Source organism: Pleurodeles waltl, chromosome 6, assembly GCF_031143425.1.
Source record: "Pleurodeles waltl isolate 20211129_DDA chromosome 6, aPleWal1.hap1.20221129, whole genome shotgun sequence".
Taxonomy (NCBI): domain Eukaryota; kingdom Metazoa; phylum Chordata; class Amphibia; order Caudata; family Salamandridae; genus Pleurodeles; species Pleurodeles waltl.
This window is the reverse complement of record NC_090445.1, coordinates 826078912-826103105: the sequence shown is the minus strand read 5'-3', so window position 1 is coordinate 826103105 and position 24194 is coordinate 826078912. Positions and strand designations below refer to the sequence as shown.

The 24194-nt window shown below is 44.9% G+C and overlaps 1 protein-coding gene across 5 annotated transcripts in view; it reads right to left on the bottom strand.

The window, feature by feature from the left end:
- CNNM2 (cyclin and CBS domain divalent metal cation transport mediator 2) overlaps positions 1–24194 on the bottom strand; it is a 776587-nt gene that overhangs the window by 213540 nt on the left and 538853 nt on the right. For 4 of the 5 annotated variants that reach the window (XM_069239487.1, XM_069239489.1, XM_069239488.1 and 1 more), the window contains exon 3: positions 20065–20202. The exons of the other annotated variant lie outside the window; for it this stretch is intronic. In XM_069239487.1, coding sequence (XP_069095588.1) covers positions 20065–20202 — 138 coding nt within the window. The remainder of the gene's footprint in view (positions 1–20064; positions 20203–24194) is intronic. 5 annotated transcript variants of the gene reach the window in all.

Sequence of the window (24194 nt, the reverse complement as noted above, 5' to 3'; positions counted from 1 at the left end):
AGATGTACTACTTTACTGCCCAATGCAACTTTTCCAAATATTGGTACAACCCAGATACCCGCATACTTTATTCACTTCCAGATCAAGACCAAACGGAAGGAATCCCTCTGGCCTCCTTACTGACACGAGGGCTACCCAGACCACCTGCTCGGCATGGAGAATGTTACACCGCAGGCTTGGTGGGACCTTTTTGTGGTCCCCTGCACCTACACTTGAGCAGAACCCTTACTTACTTTTACAGCATAATGCATAGTACAAAACATTCACTCCAAAGTGCCCTTGATAGAATTCAGCTATTGATATTCTTATATAAAAAAAAGGCTATGAAGTAACAGCAGAGGGAAAATACCTATCTTCCATGACGAACCGTCAGACCTTTTCCCATTGACACAACTTTTTACTTCACCTGACAGTATTAGGTTAGTCTCTAAATTATATACTATCATATCACAATGCAGACCGAAGCACTCAGATCAGGCCAGGTCAGCTTGGGAGATGGAAATTTGGAAATCTCTAACCCAGACTGGCCATTCTGCTGCACACAAACAAAACTCATCTCCATGAACTATTGACACAAATTACTTAATTCCAAATTTCTACATCTGGCATATATACCACTGGGGGTCAGCCTAGAATCAGTCCTGCTAACTCTCACACATTTGTCTGTTCCCTTGTGGGCGAGAATATGCTGGTTTTCTGCACTTTGCCTGGGAGTGTCCACAAATACATATTGGAGGACTAAAATGCAAATAGTTTGGGATATAACTACACACCAATAAAAGGATGAGCCTTGCATTACTCAGTTTGGTTAAGTAAAAAAAAATAATCTCCCACCAAGTACATGTTGTCTCACTGCAATCTTCCTCGTACAGGTAATAAGGACAGCAGCCGCGATCTGGGAGAAGACCAAGGTCTCTAAGAGTTCGAAATGGCTGCAGGACATGGCAGTTTGTAATGGCTGAATAGAGACATTTGCTTTAAAGCAGCCTACTACTTTGTGTTTCAGCGATATTCGGAACCCCTTCAAAGTATACCTCGTCACTGGCCATCCGACGGACACAGACAAGTCAAGAGTGTAAAATTCATAGCTACCCACTGAATCCCCTGTGGACATGTAACACTTCTGGGAATTCATGATGTCTGTTCCTATGCATAACATGGGTGTGATCCTTAGTACTTATTTTTCTGGGAAAGGGGCACCTGATTTGCATCACTGCCACTTAAAGATTGGTTCAATGACTACATACTATTATAGACCCCATCTATTGGAACACAGGCAGTTGAAGATCGCCATTTCCTTACCTACAACTACTTCCTAAACCCTTTGTATGGCTCTTAGTTGGGTTACCGCATGATTATTACTGTTTTTTGTTTCACTCACTTCCATTGGGTGTAAGAATAAAACTTCAATAAAAACAAAAACAATCTAAATGTGTGTGTGTGTATAAATATATATATATATTCACCAAAAATGAAGCATCGCACCCCGAGAATCCCCTCTATTTTGCTTTTAATTATTTTATAGTTAGTGCCTCCACCACCTAACGCGTTTCGACCTAAACAGGTCTTGATCACAGGTAACAACACTATCCCTCCATCACACTTATATAGTCCCTATTATGCGTTTCTAGCAATGCATTCTGGACCATGTAGTATTTCTTGAAGACATCTATCAAGAATATTTTTCTTTTATATTCTTAACTTGTATTACACCATTCTCTTACATTCTATTATAATGTACTCATGTCTTGTAACACTGTGTCATTTTTAACATTTATACAGTCTTACTCAAATATATATAGATTTTTTTTACTATAAATTTAGCCTTTTCGTTGCACAACATGGATACTTATAAATTTATATTTCTAAACATTAAGTATATAATTCAATTTTCACCATTTTGCTATCAAGGCATCTTTCTATATTTAATCATCATTTATTCACTAACTTTATATTTACCATAAGTTCCCAAACTATTCCAATTCTACATTGTTACTACATAATATTCAATGTTTGATGTCTTCAATTTGTTCCTATTAAGATGTGGGTGGGCAGTGTTTATTTACACCCTTGAGAAATAATTGCTATTCCCCAGGAAAGTAGGTAATAACAGCTAATAGCTCTCATATAAAATAGAGAGTGGGACTCTGGATTAAAGGCTTGGGCAAAAATGGAAGTGAGAGCTGCAAAAAGACGACAGAAGGCAGAATTAATGTTTTGTGGTGAAACTAGGAATATAGAAGGAGTTAATCAAAAAGGGAAAGCCTATACCTTGAAACAGATTTTTTGGCAATTGGAGAAACTTTAAAAAAAAAAAAGAGATTACAAAAAGTTGGGAGATCATTACTTTAGAAAAATATATTGAGGTAGGACGAATACAAAGAGGACGGAGGATATTTACTTTACCAAATCAAGCAGACACAAAACCGGAAATGTTACAGGAATGGGGAGAAAATAGTATGCAGTGCTCACAAAATATGATCCTAATCATCATTAAATATGGCAAATTAAGTTTGGAAGAAACTTTACACCAAATTATGGAGATAGAAGAGCAAATAAAGAAATTGGAAGAAGGTGAAAGCAAGAGGTTATGAGAACAAATGGAAATCAGGCTTGAGAAATATGAAAAAGAAGTAGAAGAAAGGAAGCAGAGGAAGTTTGCGAGGGCCGAACAGGATTACTGAAATGGTGCAATATTGACATTTGCTAAAAAATTTGATAATTTGAAAAAACAATAGGCCTCAGGAAAACTATCTACAATGGCAGCATTATCGGATACAGCGAGTGAATCTGATGTGAAAACTGTGGAAAAGGAGCAACCCAGCACATCGGATACAGGAAGACTGTCTTCTTTTTTAGAGGAGTTACAGCTACTATACATCGATCAACGTACCCTGAGATACAGAGATGGGAGAAAAAATCCCATCAGAAAACAAGACAGAGAAGGGAGAAGAGGGATTAGGGGGGAAAAGGTACCAGCTACGGGAACGCCAAAAGAAATAGCTACCATAAGAGAAGAAGAAAATCTAATAATAAATCTGTCTAAACATGAATTAACAACAGATGAGAAGAAATTACTTAATAAGGGATTATCCTTTTGTCCTGAGAAACATTTTGATTATACTGAACTATGGATTGGTATTTATAAATTTGTAAGGAAACTTAAACTAAAGAAATTTTTTGCCAACAACGAAAAGACATATATTCATGATGGCTCTATAGAAGAGAAACAAACAAACTTGAATATTGATCAAGTACAAGACTTAAAGACATGTTATGATCTTCTACATAATCTGGATGAACAAGCATTTTCAGAGAAGGAAATTCTAGATTTATTGGATATAAATACGAATAAACATCAATATACTACTTTAAGAGCACAATCAAAATTCTGTCCAGTTCTAAGTCCTGGAAATAAAATGTATATTTTCCATGAGCTTGTGGTCAAGGATCTGGAGAAATTGAGGAAAATAAAACACCAGGAAAGTAGAAAGGAAAACTTAACAGTGAGTGGAAGACAAGCACTGGATAATTTGGCAAGGAATAAAACAATAGTAATAAAATCAGCGGATAAGGGAGGAAATATAGTAATCATGGATGTAGAAGATTACAAACCAGAAGCATATAGACAACTAAATGACAAGAACTATTGTAGATTGAAGGAGAATTCTATGGATGAGTTAATAAACCAACTTGAGTGTGCTTTGAAACAATGGCAGGATGAAGAGTTGATTAGTGAGAATTAATATAATTTCGTAAGTAACAAATTTCCGGTGATACCTACAATCTACTTCTTGACAAAAATACACAAAACCCTGCAGGATACACCAGGGAGACCGATTATTTCAAGCTGTGGGGCTTTATATGAAGGGTTATTATCTTATATTGACTACTATCTGGCACCTCTGGTTCCAACCTTGAGCTCATATATTAAGGATGCAGGTGATTTCCTTAGGATACTCTCTGACATTAATTGGCAGGAAGAATACTTGCTAGTGACAGTGGATGTAGTTTCCTTATATATGTCCATTAGACACGAAGTTGGTCTTAAGGCTGTGGAATATTTTTTGAGTCAACAAAGTATTCAAGAATTACAACATTCAAAGATGTTGATAACTATGATTGAATTGTGTTTAAACAACAATACTTTCATGTTTAATCATGATATTTTCCTCCAAACACAAGGGACAGCAATGGGATTATCCTTCTCTCCGAATTATGCCAACCTAACAATGGGATTGTGGGAGAGAGAAGTAGCCTGGATGGAGAAAAATAATCAGTACATGGCAAAATACCATTGTGGTTGAGATTTATTTTTGATCTGTTCATAATTCGGAAGGGAACAGATCAGGAATTTCAAGAATTTTTCAAAATATTGAACAATAATGATTTGGGACTAAAGTTTACTAACAAAACCAATAAAAAGGAAATAGAATTTCTAGATATCAAGGTTTATGTACATAATCAAACATTACACACGACCATGTGCCGAAAATCAACATCTACTAATAGCATTCTACATGGTACAAGCTTTCACCCACAAAGTCTGATAAAAAGTATACCCTATGGGGAATTTTTAAGACTGAAACGCAATTGTTCAGAAGAAAATGTTTTGACATGTGAGGAAGTTACAAATCGCTTCCAAAAGAGAGGGTATAATCAAAAGGACATCTATATAGGTAAAATGAAAGCACTGAACACATGTAGAGAACACATTCTATCAGAAATGGAATCAAAAAAGTTGCAGCAGAATGATGACCAACCAATAAGGATGATAATGTTATATAATAAGGAACACAATGACATCATAAAGATCTTTCAGAAACATTGGAACGTGATATATAATGACTCTGATATTGGACACATGTAGTGGGACAAAGACCAAATATTACTTATAAAAGGGCACCCACCGGGGGGGCGTGGCCAAGCAGCCGAAGATGGCGCACGCCTAATTCGTCTGCTCCGGAGGGGCCAGAACTTCATCTTTTATCCTGCGCCGTCCCCGGGGCAAACTAAAAAAGAAAAGAAGCGGAGACCCGCGTGGGGGAGCTGGGCATCAGCGGAGCCAGGAGCGAGCCCTCCTGGGTGCGTCAGTGGCGTGCGGCGAGTCCCCGGGCCTGGGGCCTGCCTCCGCACTGGTGCCGGGAGCCGGGCAGAGGAGAGAGCCGGTGCGCGGCCAGCCCTGCCGCCGCGTGCCTTTGTGGAGGCACCGCCTGAACCGTATAGGAAGATCGAGGTGGCCCCCCCGTCCCTCCCGCTGGCGAGCGGAAGGGTCCCCGGGAGGGCTACTGGAAAAGTGGGTGGGGCCGCCGAACCGGCGGTTCTCGTGCTCCCGGGGCCGAGGTGACGGCGGACCGAGCTGGGGCGGGCCCTCTGCCCCCCTTTCCTCCAAACTCAGAGGAGGCGGGCCGGGGGCGACTGGGACAGAAACCTGTGCTGCCCTGGGCCCCGGGGCAAAGCTGGGGGCCAGATTGAAATGGAGACCTGACAAGGCGCCGAGGCCCCTGCTGCGGCGGACACGTTCCTCGAGCGACGAGACAGGTTTGAGGGCCGGACCTGGCATTTGGGGTGCCCCCCCTGGCGGAGGAGAGCATTGGGGTCCTGGCAGCGTGAGGCGAGGGGCGGACACAAGAAGCCTCTTGGCGAGCGACAAGGCCTTGAATGGACCCCGTGGGAGCGATGGGGTTGCCCTGAGGCTGGGGTCTTGACCGAGGGGCCCTGGGCGGAGAGACGTCTGAGTTCATCCGGCAGCGTCTGGAGTGAGGAGGATCCTGGAGTGGCCCTAGCAGGGGCGCGCCCCTTGAGGAACTGTGTATCAACGGACAGCCACCGGCCCAGAAGTAAGGTACAGCGAGGCAGCGTTTCGCGGTGCCTCATTGGAGGTGGATGGCCTGCCTGACGGGGTTTGCTTGCGGAGATAGGACGGGAACGGTCCACGGTCCCTCGCACGATGATTCTCTCTGCCCCCCCCCCCATGATAGTGGTCTGTAGTGGGCGCCTTGGTTATCCGGACCGGATCGAGCCCTGAGGCGGAGAATACCACGGTCAGGTCAGTGATGTTCCTTCTGATCAAACGAAGCGCGCCCTGAGCCTATTGTGAACCAGAGCGAGGGAGCACCGGTCCCGGTGCTAATGGGATCGGGACTGGGAACCTTCACGGGCCTTGAATTGTGCTGGAGACCGAGGCTCTGGGTGGAGGAACCCCTGTGCTGGCACACTGGACTTTGATTCGTCCCCTGGGGGTGTGATCACCTGCACACCCAATGTCCCCTAAGAACCGCCACAAGGCTAGAGTCATGGACAGCGCGGCGGCCCCCGAGAACAGAGGGGGGGACGCACAGGACCCACCGCAGATCAGAGTACAGGACACCCTGGACAAAATACTAGGTGCGATAGAAGACACTAAATTTACACTGCAACACGACATCAATCAGGTCGCGGTTGAGATGGGCCTCCTGAGGGCTGACCACCACAAGTTATCAGACAGAGTCAAAGAGACAGAAACCACACTGGCTGACATCGCACCAAAACAAAAAGACCTGCAGGCCGAAATGACGCACCTCAGAGACAGAGTGACACGCCGAGAGCAAAGAGTAGAGGATGCAGAGGGGAGAAGCCGTCGGAATAACGTGCGAGTGGTGGGTCTCCCGGAGGGGGCCGAGGGATCGAATATGGTGGAATTCCTTGAAAAATGGTTGAGCACAGTAGTGGCGCTGGGTCGGCTGATCCCCTTCTACACCCTGGAAAGAGCACATCGGGTGCCCTCGAGACCCCTGGCGCCGGGCAGGCCCCCCCAGGTGGTGATCGCAAGACTACTACACTACAGAGCCAGGGACATCTTACTGCAAAGGGCACAAGAAGAGGGCCCATTTAAAGTAGCAAATGGCAAAGTCACACTCTTTCCAGATTTCACAGTAGAGGTACAGAGCAAGCGTGCCTCATACATTGCAGTCAAAAGGGCCCTGAGGAACGAAGGTATTCAATATTCCTAGCTGTACCCAGCTAGACTGAAAGTAATGCTAGACGGTAAAACAAAATTTCTTTAATCCCCTGAGGAGGCATGGGAATTGCTGGAAGCCTGTGGGGTGCAGATGGAGCGGCTCCAGGGGGGGATCCGGATAGAGGCGGACCGCGCCGAACCCCCAGGGGGCGACGTGGCTGGAGCCACCCCCGTATGGCACCATCCCAGAACCAAAAAGAGAGTGGCAGAAGAGCGGCACTAGAGGCAGCGGCCCATATGAGTGGAGAGGGGTCCCCCCCGGAATGCTCTGGAGGAGAATCGGATGAGACCGTGATGTCGACGGGGGGCTCGGGCAGCTCGTGCAAGCCCCAATAGTAACCCCACAGACTGCAGACGATCTTTGATGCCAAAAGGCCTATTCGACAACGCCGGGGCGGCTGAAACTGATGTACTAAAGGCCTCTCCGTGCAGGGCCACCCCTCTACTAGAATCTTGCCCGTACAGGCAGACTGGCGAGAACAGCAACTAAAAGTTGACACAAGCTGCACTGTTGCACAGGTTTTCTTTTTTTGGGGCAGCATAGTGTTTGAGAGGCGCCCTGGGGAGGGGGAGTTGGGAAAGGCAGTTACAAGTTAGGATGGCAAGGGGTGGAGAGTGGTCAGAACACACAAGAATTCCATTTATGAGCAGGGGAGAGCTGAAAGTAAAGGTGGTAAGGTGCAGCCGATATAAATCTGCAAAACACATGACAGAATACAACTTCTTGAGAGGCTGAGACGCAGATGGAGGGGGCGGGTGTTTGCAACAGAGTACTCAGCATACGCAAGGGGAGTGATGATCTGGGTCCGGGCAGGGGTCCCCCTAGAGATAGAGGCCTTCAACATAGACCGAGAGGGGAGGTTTGTGATTCTGGAGGGAAGGTTGCACGGTATACCGATAGTCCTATGTTGCATGTATGCCCCAATCAGGACCAGATCCGCTTTCTGATGAGATTGTAGAGCCACCTCACGCGCCAGAGGAGAGGGGAGCTCTTGGTTGGAGGGGACTTCAATAGTATATTAGATGTAGACTTGCATAGGTCAACTCCCCCGCTGCAGGGTGCAGTGACAAGCAAGATAGCCGGGAAGCTTGGTGAATGGTTGGACTCGTGGGGGCTAGTGGACATCTGGCGGGAACAACACTTGTACGACAAGGACTACTCATTCTATTCGGGCCTTCACCGGCTCCATACCAGAATTGACAGGGTGGTGTGCACAGCAGACCTTATGCAGGGGATGGTTCACTCAGAATATCTGGGCCGTACATTGTCCGACCACAAACCCCTACTGGTAACATGGAGGGCGACAGAGGTTAGGCCCCCCCATCCCGGCCTGGAGACAAACCCCTGCAGCGCTTGAGGATCCAGCATATAGAGACACCCTGAGACAGCATCTGACTAATCACATTCAAACTAACAGTGGATCCACCACCTCTAGGTCAATGGAATGGGAAGCCCTTAAAGTGGTGACAAGGGGTTTTTGTCTGGGACAATCAGCCGGGGTTCGTCGCACACTTGAAAGAGAACTGACCAAGCTAGAGAAGATAATACATGAGAGGGAACTGGGACAGGGGGCGGACACACCAGAAAACGAGGAATACAATGAGGCAAGAAGGGACCACTCACAGATCGAAGAGCAACTCAGATGCCACAATACACAAAAATATTTCAGCCTCCTTACAGTCTGAAGAGGGTAGGTCCGGGAAAATGCTAGCGTGGTTGCTAAGACCGGGTGGGGAGGCCGAGCCCGTAACAAATGTGCTGGATAAGGAAGGGATATCCAGAAATAGACCAGGTACTGTAAATAACGCATTCAAAGAATATTATACCTATCTCTATGGGAAGCCAGCTGAAATCAGAACGGAAGTCTTTGATAATTACTTACAACAGATACCCATACCGAGCTTCACGGCCGAAGACAGGGATAGCCTGGGGGGCCCAGTAACGTTGGCGGAGTGAAGTGAAGCTATAGCGCATGGACTTCTACAAAAAATTTGAGAAACAGCTGGCTCCCCAGCTGGTAGATGTATTCAGAAGCGCTATGAATTGGGATAATGCCAGGCACCATGAGAGAGGCACTGGTGATTCCACTCCCTAAGACAAAATCAAAGCAGCCGTCGGTGACCGATTTCCGCCCCTTGTCAATGCTAAATAGAGATTTTAAAATACTAAGCAAGATCATGGCTAACCATCTGCTTAACCATGTACCAATTCTTGTACATGAAGATCAGAATGGTTTCGTCCCGAATCGCAGCACCTCCTTGAACCTGAGGCGTCTCTTTGCGGTCCTGAATATGCCTAGCGATGCAAGACCCGCAGCGGGGGTATTGCTGGCGGTGGACTTTGAGAAGGCGTTCGACTCGATTAGGTGGGACTACTTAAGAGCAGTGATGCTCCGTATGGGAATGGATGAAGGTTGGGTCAGATGGGTGGACCTACTATACACGTCACCGCTGGCAAGAGTGAGGACAGGCAAGACGGTATCCAACACCTATCCGATTTACAGGGAACCAGACAGGGTTGCCCATTATCCCCACTGTTATTCGCCCTGGCCATCGAGTCGCTGGCATCCCAGATGCGACAGGACGGCGTAGGTAGAGGAGTGGAATGGGGACACCAAGAACATATCATCTCGCTGTATGCTGATGATATACTTGTCTATCTTAGGGATGGAGAGGGGGACCTCCCATGGGCATTGGGAGTGCTGGAAAACTACAGGAATATTTCTGGACTACGCCTTAACCGTAGCAAAACATGTGTGTTCCCCCTGTTATCATGTGGTGAACGCCGACAACATGCCCTGGGGATATGATTTGGGCCCCATGAACCTTCAAGTACTTGGGTATACAGGTATTTCATGATAGGACAGACTTGCGCCAGGGTAACCTGGGTAGAGCACTACGATCCCTGAAGTCTTCGGTTGGGTTCTGGCGATCGCTAAAATTAACGATAATGGCCAGAATAGCATTATCTAAAATGGTCATGTTACCTCGCCTCTGTTATTACTTCGCTAATTTGCCCCTTCTGATACCAGCAGCATGGTTCCGTGAACTTAACACCCTATTCAGGGAGCTTATATGGGATGATGGGCGGAGACGCACCTCGCTCTCGATACTATGCAGACCAACTTGCCAAGGGGGTCTAGGAGCCCCAGATTTTGAAGCCTACTACTTGGCATCCCAGTTGCAGTGGGTAGCCAGAAGGCTTAAGGTAAGGGTCAGCTGGAGAGCTGCACCGCCCCAGCGATTGAGGATATAAACCGGTTCATCGAGCGAATGACGAATAGAAAGCTCCCTCCCCACACGCACAGCCTGATGACAAGAGTGGCACTGGCGTGTTGGAAGAGGTGTGCAAAAAGGATAGGTGTGGCCCCCCCCTACTCCTCGGCCCTACCCCTAGCGGCACTCGTGACTGAAGCAGGAGGGAAGAACTTGGGGGACTTGAGTATCGGACCCTGGAGGAGAGTGGGAATAGAAACTATGGGAGACCTGTTTCATGAGGGAGTACTGAGATCCTTCGCTAACCATGTCGATGATGGAATCTCCCCGGGGCAGTTCCTTCTGTTCCATAAATTGATGCACATGTTGAAAACGCATTGGATCACGGTCAATGCAGAACCTATTGACATCAGGGGCGGAGACCCATCTGATCACTAAACTATATCGAGCTCAAATTGAGGATGCACTAGACTCTGCTGCGGCCACTGAGAGAGAGATGGGGGAGGATAGTCGGTAAGGAACCGTCTGATGCGGAGTGGAACAGAGCCCTAGCTTATCCCCGGATTGTCGCTCGCAGCACGCGACTACGTTACATACAATACAATTACTTACACAGAACGTACCTCACCCCACATCGATTAACAGTAATTTATGGGGGAGATCCTAGGACGTGTCCTAGATGTAAAAACGTAGACGGAAACTTTGACCATATGGTATGGATCTGCCCTGAGATCCAGCAGGGGTGGGGTGAGGTGATGTCTGACCTATCAAGACTCCTCAATACGAACCTGAATCCGACCCCCGACGTGTGTTTACTGGGCTATGGGGATGATCTACCGCGGGGAAGGGTGGAGATCTGCTTCCTGAACCTGGCCTTGGTTCTGTACAGGAGACAAATCGCGAAGAACTGGAAAGCACAGGTTCGCCCACAGGTGGAGACAAGTCGTTACAACATGGGCCAGAGCTGAACTCCAGGTTCTGAAGAGCGAGGAGGGGAAGGGACTGCGCCGCCACCCTATTGCACAGGAATGGGAAATAGCACTGACAAGCTGGAGCAATATAGTGAGAGTAATGAATGCAGATACAGACGCACCAACAGTAGTGGAGAGTGGGTAAACATTGGGGAGGAAGGGACATTACCACACCCACCAAGATATGGATAGGTTGGACAATGATGAGACCAAGATTGTATAAGAGGTGGATCATTAATGGATAGAGCCCGGGACATTGAGTAACAGACAGATTGGACATGGTGGAACCCCACCCACCTGAAATTAGACAAAGTTTAGGAGCACTGACACCATATAAACAAAATAAAAACAAACAAAAAAGACAAAAACAAGGATGTGGCACACCCCTGCGTAAGCAATTACCACCCCCTACAATGCCATCAGGTTCAAGTTTAAGTTAATAATGGTTTGACACGAGTTAAATGTGTTGTATAGTAACTAGAGACCTATGGCGCTACAGCATCCAGCCATTAGGACATCACACAGAGAAGATGCACTACTAATGCTATGCTCCTACATAAGTTTAAAATATAAAGGTTATCGAGCAATGAAGTAGAGCAACTAAACAATGTAGACAATGGTGATGTTAACACTGTTACGCATAAATATGATGCCAACGAGATGGTACTGTAACGAAGATACTGTTTATTAAACAACAAAATGTTAATAAAAAAATATTGTAAATTTTTTTTTAAAAAGGGCACCCACCATCAAAGACCAGTTGGTGAAAAGTCATTTTGTTGAACAGGCCCCACAGACATGGTTAAACAAGGATGTAACCGGGTTTTACAAATGTCTGAAGTGTAAAGTTTGTCAAATTGGTGAAAACAGAAAAACAGTTAAAGATACCATGGGTCAAATTTTTACGATTGATAAAAAGATAACTTGTGAAATGACCCATGTAGTGTATGTACCGAAATGTGGATGTGGTTTAAAATATGTAGGGAGCACAACCTGCAAATTAAAGAAACGGTTATTGGAACATATTAGGGCAGCGAATAATGGTGATTTAAGATATGCAATGGTAAAACATCAAATACACTGTCAGGAAAAACATTGGAAACAAATGAGATATTTTGGAGTGGCATATGTCCCAGAAGATGAGAGAGGGGGCAATAGAATTTTCAAATTATGTTGTTTGGAATCAAGATATATCATTAAACTCAAAACAAAGATTCCATTTGGGCTAAATACAGATGAAGAACTTTTTGTACATTTATAGCCAATAATAGGAATTAATAGGAAGAAAATAGAAAGAGACAGCAGTATGAATGAACTTTGAACAATTTCATACAATGAGAAAGAACAGAAACAAATGTAACCACATGTTTGTTGGGTTTTAAATTCATGGTTTTCACAAGGGTGTAAATATTGTTTGATTTTATGTAAACAACACTGCCCACCCACATCTTAATAGGAACAAATTGAAGACATCAAACATTGGATATTATGTAGTAAGAATGTAGAATTGGAACAGTTTGGGCACTTATGTTAAATATAAAGTTAGTGAATAAATGATGATTAAATATAGAAAGTTGCTTTGATAGCAAAATTGTGAAAATTGAATTATATACTTAATGTTTAGAAATATAAATGTAAAAGTATCCATTTTTTCAACGAAAAGGCTAAATTGATGGTAATATAAAAATATATATATTTGAGTAAGAATGTATACATGTTAAAAATGACACAGTGTTACAAGACATGGGTACATTATAATAGAATGTAAGAGAATGGTGTAATACAAGTTAAGAATATAAAAGAAAAATATTCTTGATAGATGTCTTCAAGAAATACTACATGGTCGAGAATAGAGGAACTTTTCGGAGTGAGATGCTTCATTTTTGGTGAATAATTACAAGAGTTATGGTCACTAACTCTGTCATCAGCACCGGCAGCAAGAGCGCGCGATTTTTGGAGTGACCATTTGGTGAATTATATATATTTATATATATATATATATATATATATATATATACACACACACACACACACACACACACACACACACATTTCCCATTGAAAATATATACAACAAACCAACCACTATTTTCTACAAGACACAGTACATATACTGTGTTAAAATAAGCTCAACAGAGACAACAAAAAATTCTCTTACAATCTGTGCAATCATATGTCAATACAATGCCTGTCTTGAATCAGGATATAAAATGTAATCATTTATTCCACAATTGCAGCGCTGTTTGCACATAATATTTTCCGCTGTAGCTGGCCTCAAGGTCCCATGATGCACCTCAGCAATAGATCCTCATGTTGCATGACTGCCAGCGTCTTATACCGTAATGAGGATGAACAATTGTTCATCAACTGTAACATACAATACAGCATCCAAATTTCAAGATAAATGAAATAACCAACCGACGGGGACAGAATCATACATCCATAAGTATGAATATCATGGTGACATCATCTGCCGATCAAGCTGGCCTCATAGTCCCATAATGGACCTCACCAATACAATACCCATATTAACCGTATCCGTGTGGGGTGTTGTCATGGGGCATGCTTGGGTAATAAGATTAAGGCATCACTTGCATCATGAATTACAGCATCTGAATTTCAACATAATAAATGAAGTAGTGCGGCACAAGCAGAATACTACATTAATCGATAAGGATATCACGGTGCCAAGTGGCTTGGAATGGAACTAAAAACATAATATATGTCCATCTTACTGTATCAATCTGAGACAGTCCTGTCAATTGATAGCTCTCTCAAAATGCGATGAGGCCCAAGTGGTTGTACACCAGGATATACATTATAAGTGAACATCGATATATGAATGGATATTTATATATGTATATTAAAAAAACGAAAGGTTACAGAGACGTTATAGTTAGGCTCACATTTTAAAAGTATCAAACCATAGAAATTCACCTGTTATAGTTAGAATTATCTTACGTAACTATAGCTCATTTGCGAAGGTAACTATAACTCAAGCACTCGCCATGCACAGTTTCTGCCAAATACTTTTACTACAAATTCTACACTGATATTATCAATGATGCTATTAAAGACTTCATGAGTGATGTATTATGTGGGGTAATTAGCAGTGCATGGTGGGGGCACGAGTTGTAGTTATCAGAGTTTACAAAGGGAAGTGGTGGCTTCTTCAGGGTGGGGCCTTATGTGAGGGAATTAGGGCCTCCTAGGAGAGGGGGGGGTGGTGTTACACTGGCGCCAGGAAATAGTTTGGTTCACATAAGCCTCTGTGTTGGGTCTGGACCAGGACCCAAGCAGGACGTCCATAAGGGCTTCATTAAATGGGAAAAGAGGTTCCGAGGGGCTCACTCCCGGCTCAAACACCTCTGTGAAGATGTTAGTCTTGAATAAAACTGAAGGCAGGCTAAGGTCCATGACCTAAGCCACCCTTCTCACCACTATAGCAAAAGAAGCTCCCTTCTCTGTAGCTATAGTAGAAGGAGAGATCATTCCACTATCTCAGTAGGTGTCCAGTCCACTGGCCTCCGCTAATTCCTCACACCAGTCCATGCTGGGGTCTAGGGGCTCGTATTCGTTAGGGCCAAGTGGCATCTTCCAGTCTTCCCCAAGTCCAAGAATAGGGCTCAGGCTCCACTTTGGAGGGTATGGCTCCAGTAAGGAGACAGCCCTCCGACTGTGTGTCAGAGTTTGGGATGAGAATGGGGACACTGTCACGAGCTTCAACATCAGAACCTGCATTTAGGAAAGTCGAGATGGTACACCGGTGCTGGTTCAGATCGATCAATGGATCCAAGGGTCCTGACCGGTGCCGGGGAAGACATGCCGGTGGAGAACCAGTTGGGGACCACTCCTGAAGCCGCAGAACCTAAAGATGTCTCACCAAACCATGCAAGTCGAACTAGGCCTGCAACTGTTTGGTTTGAAACTCTTGTCTTGTGGAGTCCCACAGGGTTCAGTACTTTTGCCCCTCCTTTTCAATCTCTATATGACCTCTATGGCACAAGTTATTAAACATTTCAGACTTACTACACTCATGTTTTCAGACGACACACAGATTGCAGTTATCAGATTTAGTCACCTTATATGTTGGCTCCTTTCTGAAACGTGGCGTAAGGGCCCGTGGGACTATGCTTTCTTGATCTACTGCAAATTTTGTCTATTTTATGCTATTGTTTTATCTGGAGATATGCTATCTTATTGATTGTTTCATATTGTAAGTTTTGGTATATTTTTATGTCTCTTTTACGGGCGTGAATTGCGCCTGAATAAAGTTAATACTGATTCTGATACACAGATTGGCTTTTTTCAGTAGATGGTAACCCTAACTTACATTTTCAAAACTGTTTCCCTGAGGTGCAAAGGTGGATAGGGCAAAACCCCTGTATGCTGAATGATGAAAAGAGTGGAGTCACTTTTTGACAATCTTCCAAGTGGAGCCGTGTTTTTTGGTCCCCTATGTAAGGCCGGAATCCGATTCCAGAGGAGAAAGTGAAAAGCTTGGAATCGGATAGAGTCTGGTCTAACTATGGATGAGAAGCTAAAAGAAGTGACATTGACTTGCATGTTTTCATTCAGGTTACCGAAGTGGAATGTGCACCTTTTTAATATCCTTTATAGCTGCCAAAATGAACTACTGAAACATGGTCTACTTCAGAGTACCATTTAAATTGTTAAACAGATTACACCTGGACCAGAAAGAGGCTGCTAGAATTGTTCTGAATATCAGAACACTTGACTCAGTTTCAAAGGGCTTAGCTAAACTCCATGGGCTCCCTGTCTTCCAGAGGATCAAGTTGGTCATTATGCTTACTTCACAAAACATTTACACGAATACAGGACCAGCCCACTGACCAAGAGGTTCATACCATACATTCCGACCAGTAGCCAGGGTTCGTAAAAAGAAAGTTTGGTAAATGTGCCCAGTTTCTGTAGATGTATCTTGGGAGGTATATCATTTTTAGATGCAGGACTGATAACGTGGAAGTTTGTCTAGTACCATACGAATAGAAATCTTTGTTCAACTATAGGAAGGTGTTAAGAGACATGGCTCTTTCGTTAATACTGAACTGTAGGAGCATAGACCATTTTAGTGCCAGTAGGCCCATGGGTGAACTTTCGGGATTTAGAAATGCCTTAAGTTGGGGTGTGGGCAATATGCGTCTCCCCTGTGCTCCCGCTTGGTGCCCCTTCCACCCTTGACTACCGCAGCTGGAAGAGGGCATCCCCACTCCATGCCACCTCCACGATGGAGCCCAGAGAGGGGTGAACCCCATGGAGGGATCCCGGAGACAAGCAGACCATCGGTGCTGGGTGGCGCAGTCTATCTTGGAGCCAAGGCTGGGCCTCGTGGTGCGCGCCGCCGTGGCGTGGGCTGATCCCACCGGACCTAACTGGTTGCAGCACTGGAGTGGGCTGCAGAGTGGGGCCCAGGTATCGCGGCCCGCTCCTACAAGGGATCGGTGGTGAGTACAGGCAGCTGGGGCTGCTGAAGGAGACGTTGCGGCCCAGCGGCCAGTTGGCACGGCCCGCTCCTACGATGGACTGGAGGCTGCAGGGCTGCTGGAAGAGAAATTACAGCCAAGTGGCGAAGCGGGAGACGAGGAGGCAGTGAAAAGGGTTGCAGACCTCGCAGAGGATAGGGCAGCATGGCAGCCATGGAGACTCAAGGTATGTTCCCCCCACCCCCCGAGGACCCCGCTGTAGCGCTGTGCCCTTTGCTTAGGGCGCTACATTGTGTCCCTGAGGTGCATTTCTCTAGTTGCCATACACGACTCAGCCTGCTTGAGGCACTGTGGATGGATGTCGCCCCGCTAGGCTGCTGCTTCTAACATGTGGACCGTAATCTTACATCTTGCATCTTTCTCCCAGCTTTGGCTGTAACAGGGCATTGAAGTTATCCAAGGTCGCATATCCAGTGTCTTCACAGCCATCCGCGGATGCCCTCCTGGCTCGAGTGGTGGCACCCCAGGCCTGTGTGCGCCTCCCTTGCATTATTTGGCCCAGATCTATTGCTTCTTGTGACTGCTTTGGTGTGACTTTGCTGCTTGCTGTTGCTCGCGCTGAGCTCTTCCGCTTACACGCAGCCTGTTTGGCTTGATGAAATATTTTCCGGGGGAATCCTAGCTTTAACGAGGGCCACCACATATGTACTTTGACACTCAAGGACTCCTGGCCCAGTGCAAGGGCTATACCTGGACCTTCTTAGCTCTACCAAGGCCATGATGACCAACTGCACTAAAACCCCTCAGAGTACTTCCTGGATGGTTTTGACCCCCCCCCAATTGAGGGGAAGATTTATTACGACTTGAGTCCGAGATTAACTCGGAAGAGGTCCAGTCAGTCATCTCTGGGTTACCTGCATGGAAGGCATCTGGCCCCGTTGGGTTTCAGCTACGTTCTGCAAGGCCTTTGTTCATCTCCTAGCCGCACCCCTAACATGACAACTATTTCTCAACTACCAGATCGGTCACTGACACAATGATGGATTCTCATATCACTCTGCTTTTAAAGCCGAACAAATCTCCCACTTGATGTACAAATTATCACCCCATCGCCCTCAATTGTGATGTTAACATTTTTGCACCTGTCTTGGTTCGGCATCTCACATGTCTTATCCCCGCATAATCGCCCTACAACAGTCGGGCTTCACACCCAATCGCCAAGCCAATGACAACACACGCTTGGCTACAGCCCTTATGTAAGTGGCAGAACGCACTGGTCAGCCCCTGCTCTGTCTTTCTTTAGCTGCCAAGAAGGAGTTTGATAGGGTGGGCTGGGCCTTCCTTTTTGAACTTCTGGGTAAATTCCACGTGGGCCCCATATTGATGACCTATATCCAGGCTAACTTCCGTTGATCCAGTGCAAAACTGAAGATAAAAGGAACTGTCTCCGCATCCATCCCCCTCATGAGTGGGACCTGTCAAGGCTGCCCCCTTTTACCCTGTATATCTTTGCACTCTCTGTGGAGCCCCTGGTGGTTGGAATCCAGGAAAACCCTGACATGCAGGGTATCAAAGTGGGGGACAGGAAGCATAAATTGGCTGTGTTAGCGGATGATGATCTTGGCTTCCTTACCCAGCCCTCCACTTCTATCCCAGCTCTGATAAAGGAACTTGATGCCTTTTTGGCAGTCTCTGGCTTCAAAGTTAACTTTACAAAATCTTGGGGTATGTGAGTGGCTGATGTCCGTAGCACTTCGGAACAACCCGTGCAACAGGTGGGGTTTCAATGGACATCGGACAGCATTACATATCTCAGCATCCTGCTCACAACCCCTCCCACTGAGGTGTTTCAAGGAAACATTCTCTCCTTGTTAAATGCCTTATTTAAAGATCTTTACAGATGGGGTAAGCTGGAGATTTCCTGGTTAGGCAGACTCAAATGCCTCATGATGAATTTCATGCCACGTCTTCACTGTGTTCTCCAGACCCTTCCTCTCCCTGTTCCTAAATCCACACTAGCCCATATTCATGCTAAAATGACTAGTTTTGTCTGGGGCAATAAATCTCCAAGAGTGGCAAGGGCGACTGTAAGCTGCACTAAATCTGATGGAGGCCGAGGGTTTCCAGACATACGTACTTATACGCTTGCAGCGCAGCTACACCCCACCCTTGATTGGAATTACAACCTTGACAAACCATGGGTACAGGTCGAACAAGCGTACACCTTGGTGCCCGTAGATGGCCTGATGTGGCTTCCTCTCACGAGAGACCTTCTGAGTTCCCCTTTTCTTCCACTGACTTGCCTATTATTGACATACTGGGGGAAATAAGGTCTAAACGTGTGTTCCCCCTTACCCTTTTCCTCTCACGCCACTGGCCCCTAACTTTGACTTCCCACCTGGGGCTACTCATACTGGCCTATATGTCTGGAATGATAATGAGGCCCCGTGGTTGCAGGCCTTCTACATTGATGGGTCCGTGAAGTCAGGTGACTCTCTACGGGAAGTTTGGTCTACCCAGGTACGCGTCATATCACTTAGTTCAAGCTTTACACTGGGCAGGACTTCCAAGAGCCCACACTGCGCCCGCATGGTTGCTCATGTTTCTTTGTTTAGGCTGTTGGATATTAACGCATGGCCCTGCTCATTGTTTATTGCTTATCACTGTACTTAGTGCTATCTCTCCCATCCAATGTGGCAACATACTGTCATTGATAATGTAGATTGTCTTTCCGTCTTATTTGGATATGTTGCTTTGTCTCCCGTAGGTCCATTGTTTTGATTAATGTGTCATGCTTATTATTGATAATTAAAATGCAAAAATAAAGCTGAAAAAAAAATGCCTTAAATTAAATTAACTTGGCCTTTCATTCTTCCGTGACCAATTAATTCATTAATTACACTGAGCAACAGGAAAGTCGGTTACTTCGAGGCCATATAGACATCAAGCACTTGCAATATGAGATGTTTAATTTATAAAGGTCAGCAAAAAACCTACATAGTTGCACAAACAAATATGTGAAACACAAATATCCACAAAATATATTCACTACTTCAAATGTACATTAATGTGTGTATTAAAATTAGAAAGAATAAAAACTACTTCCATTTCTAACCTTGCCAATCTAGCAAAAAGTAGTGCTACTGACTTTGCCAATTCTTTCATAAACCTTCCCGAATACAATACCATAAGCCTATCAATTTACATTTTTAAAAATGACAAGAATGTCGCTATTATTAAATAACTACATTTTTACAAGTACTTACTACTCATCGAAATGCAAGAGTTGCAAAAAAACAAAAGATGAAGCTAAAAGTTTTGTTATACTTGCTCACACTTGCAAACTGCTGCCCCATCGTACACTTTCAATCTCCGGTGAGAAACTGGCCCCTGGATTGTAAGTGATGTCAAACTGTGATAAGCCGGCACTTGCCTGTTGCTAGGAAACGGTGCATTGCCAGAAGAAGCTGTGGTGATATTTTCACCTTCATCTCGCTGTCCGCTTGCTTGAAGGCTGAGAAGTCCTGCTTCCGCTCTCGATGAGTCACTCTCTTTTTCGTCCTGTTATCGGCTGTGAGGAACGGTATTATATTTGAGAAGGGTTGCAGATTCACATGTTGCAGCTACCAGACATGGAAGAATACAAAGTTTTGGGTTTCACAAAACTGCAGAACTTTACAAAAGGTTCTAAACATTTATCCATTTTGTGGATAACAAAGCATATTTTTACATTTTTTGTACAAGACTGACTGGTGCTGACTTCAGTAGTGGCTGCCAGCGAACGGGGGTGGCGGGACAAGGGGGGGGGGGGGGGGGGGCATTACAAAAATTAATTCATTTTAAAAAACTCCTTCTTGGGGAGACGTGTTTGTCTCCCCTCTGTCCCGTCACGGCTGCACACAGGCTCCCAGCCAATCACAGCGCTGCTGTCAACAGCATGACATCAGCGTAGTGATTGGTCAGAGAAGCATGCTTCGCCGCTCAGACTGGGAGTGGGAGGAGTGCATGTTCTCCACTCGACTGTGCAATACAGCCGGGTAGAGAACATGCAAAGTGTGCATGTCCGTTTGGCCAACCCAACACGGCCGGACAAACAGATGTGCTCACTTTGTGGTGCACATACCCCTTCTCCAGCCCTCCTCCGGCCCGCTCCACCCCAGCCCCTTACTCCTGAAAAAATAAATTAAATTATAATAACATAGCATGATCGTTTTATTTTTCCTTTTTCTACAATCCATTGGGGCGACGCTCCTCTTCCTTAGCTGCCCCTGACTGATTTGAGAATCCCATTGTGTAGGTTTATGGTATGGAAACATAAAACAACATTGTTATTAGAGACAGAAGGGCTCATTTAGAGCCTGGAAGGAGGCCCTAGTGTCCCCTAGGTTAGCGCAAGCAGCAGTCTCTACACTCAAGGCAGAGATTCACTTGTAAAATGTTGAGGTCCCATCAGGGAGGTGGGAGTATCTGCAGGGGTGTGGATTTAACAAAACAACTACTTGACCATGGGACAGGCTGCTTCATAAATCTACTTATCCTGTAAAAATTCTACTTGTCCCTTCGGTGCCAGGTAGTGCGGCAAAATAATATGGCAGCAATCTCATTATATAAGACCTCTGATATTAGCCTCTCTGATTATGCCAGAGCTAACACTAGAATAGGGCTTGAATACTAGCAATTTTCTTAGTTTGCCACCTTTTTGCAGCTCTTCATACTGGAGGTTGCTGTAAGTAAATGTTCCAGGGTTGGAATGTCCTTTTGAGTCTGTGCAAACCTACTAACGGGCATATTTTAAGGGTTTTCACCAAGTCTTCTCTAAACTTTTCCCATACTGCGAAAGGTTGGAAATTTACTCCTGACACGGGCAGAAGTAAAATTTTCGATGGTTGGGAAAAAGTGGTTAGAGGGAAAGTAAACTTGTAAATGCTCAACAGATTTTTGCATGAGCAAATTTACATATGCATATTTACTCGTGGTAAAATACATTTCACAAATTTTTTCTTGAAGTACAATTTCCTGGTTTACTTCTGTAAATTGTTGTGAAATCATGAAATTCAGAAATCTGCACTAATGCAACAACATAGTCGATGCTTGCACCTTTTTGACTTTCTTTAATAATTGGGCCTCTAATTCGGTCTGGTATTAACCTCTTAGCTGCTGGACATCCCCCCCCCCCCCCCCTGTGCTGAGCCCTTTTTGGGCTATTTGGGGTAGTTTGCGCTTAGGCCTTCATAACTTTTTGTCCACATAAGCTATCCACGCCAAATTTGCGTCCTTTTTTCCAACATCCTAGGGATTCTAATGGTACCCAGAGTTTGTGGTTTCCCCTGGAGGGGAGGAGACCAAGAAAGTAGCCAAAATACAGTGAAAGTTTCGTTTTCTTAAAAATAAATGGGGAAAAAAGGGCTGCCGAAGAAGGCTTGTGGTTTTTTCCTTGAAAATGGCATCAACAAAGGGTTTCTGGTAGTAAAATCACCATCTTCCCACCTTTCAGGAACGGGCAGACTTGAATCAGAAAACCACATTTTTCAACACAATTTTGGCATTTTACTGGGACATACCCCATTTTGACTATTTTTGGTGCTTTCAGCCTCCTTCCAGTTATTGACAGGAATGAGTGTGAAACCAATGCTGGATCCCAGAAAGCTAAACATTTCTGAAAAGTAGACATAATTCAGAATTCAGCAAGGGGTCATTTGTGTAGATACTACAAGGTTTTCCTACAGGAAATAACAGCTGAAATAAAAATATATTGAAAGTGAGCTGAAAAAAACAGCAATTTTTCTCCACGTTTTACTCTGTAACTTTTTCCTGCAATGTCAGATTTTTTAAAGCAATATACCGTTACGTGTGTCGGACTCTTCCGGGTGCGATGATATATAGGGCTTGTAGGTTCATCAAGATCCCTAGGTACCCAGAGCCAATAAATGAGGTGCACCTTGCAATGGGTTTTCATTCTATACCGGGTATACAGCAATTCATTTGCTGAAATATAAAGAGTGAAAAATAGGTATCAAGAAAACCTTTGTATTTCCAAAATGGGCATAAGATAAGGTGTTGAGAAGCAGTGGTTATTTGCACATCTCTGAATTCCGGGGTGCCCATACTAGCATGTGAATTACAGGCCATTTTTCAAATAGACGTCTTTTTTACACACTTTCTTACATTTGGAAGGAACAAATGTAGAGAAAGACAAGGGGCAATAACACTTGTTTTGCTATTCTGTGTTCCCCCAAGTCTCTCGATAAAAATGGTACCTCACTTGCGTGGGTAGGCCTAATGCTCGCGACAGGAAACGCAACATGGACATATTAAATTTTTACATAGAAATCTGACGTGTTTTTTGCAAAGTGCCTAGCTGTAGATTTTGGCCTCTAGCTCAGCTGGCACCTAGGGAAACCTACCACACCTTTGCATTTTTGAAAACTAGAGACCTAGGGGAATCCAAGATGGGGTGACTTGTGGGGCTCTGACCAGGTTCTGTTACCCAGAATCCTTTGCAAACCTCAAAATTTGGCTAAAAAAACACATTTTCCTCACATTTCGGTGACAGAAAGTTCTGGAATCTGAGAGGAGCCACAAATTTCCTTCCACCCAGCGTTCCCCCAAGTCTCTCGATACAATTGATACCTCACTTGTGTGGGTAGGCCTAGCGCCCGCAACAGGAAATGCCCCAAAACACAACGTGGACACATCCCTTTTTTTGACAGAAAACAGAGGTGTTTTTTGCAAAGTGCCTACCTGTAGATTTTGGCCTCTAGCTCAGACGGCACCTAGGGAAACCTACCAAACCTGTGCATTTCTGAAAACTAGAGACCTAGGGGAATCCAAGATGGGGTGACTTGTGGGGCTCTGACCAGGTTCTGTTACCCAGAATCCTTTGCAAACCTCATAATGTGGCTAAAAAAACACTTTTTCCTCACATTTCGGTGACAGAAAGTTCTGGAATCTGAGAGGAGCCACAAATTTCCTTCCACCCAGCGTTCCCCTAAGTCTCCCGATAAAAATGGTACCTCACTTGTGTGTGGGTAGGCCTGGTGCCCGCGACAGGAATAGATCACACAATGGTCAATGTTGGTCCTTACATGAGGCAGCTGTTGACCCTGGGGTGATCCATTCCTGACGCAGACACTAGGTATAGGCACTCAAGTGGGGTAGCGTTTTTATCAGGACAGGTGGGGAAACACTGGGTGGTAGGAATTTTGTGGATCCCAGCATATTCCTGTAGTTTGTGTGACAGAAATGCAAGAAACATTTCACCTTTGCAGGGTTTTTTGGGTAAGAAAACTTTGGTTAGTCCACACAAGTCACACCTCTGTGAAATCCCCAGGATGTCTAGTTTCCAGGAATGCCTGGGTTTGGTAGGTTTCCCTATATGGCCGCCGAGCCCATACCTGCCTTACAAAACCAGGTTGTTTTGTGTTAGATAGTTTTGATGTCTCCACAATACTATTTGGGCTATTGAATTTGGGGCTGAACTAAATTGGGGAACTCCCTAGAGAGCACTCTCTCTGTGCTTGCTGCCACATGCACCTTCTCTCTGGGTTGGGCTAACCCACTATT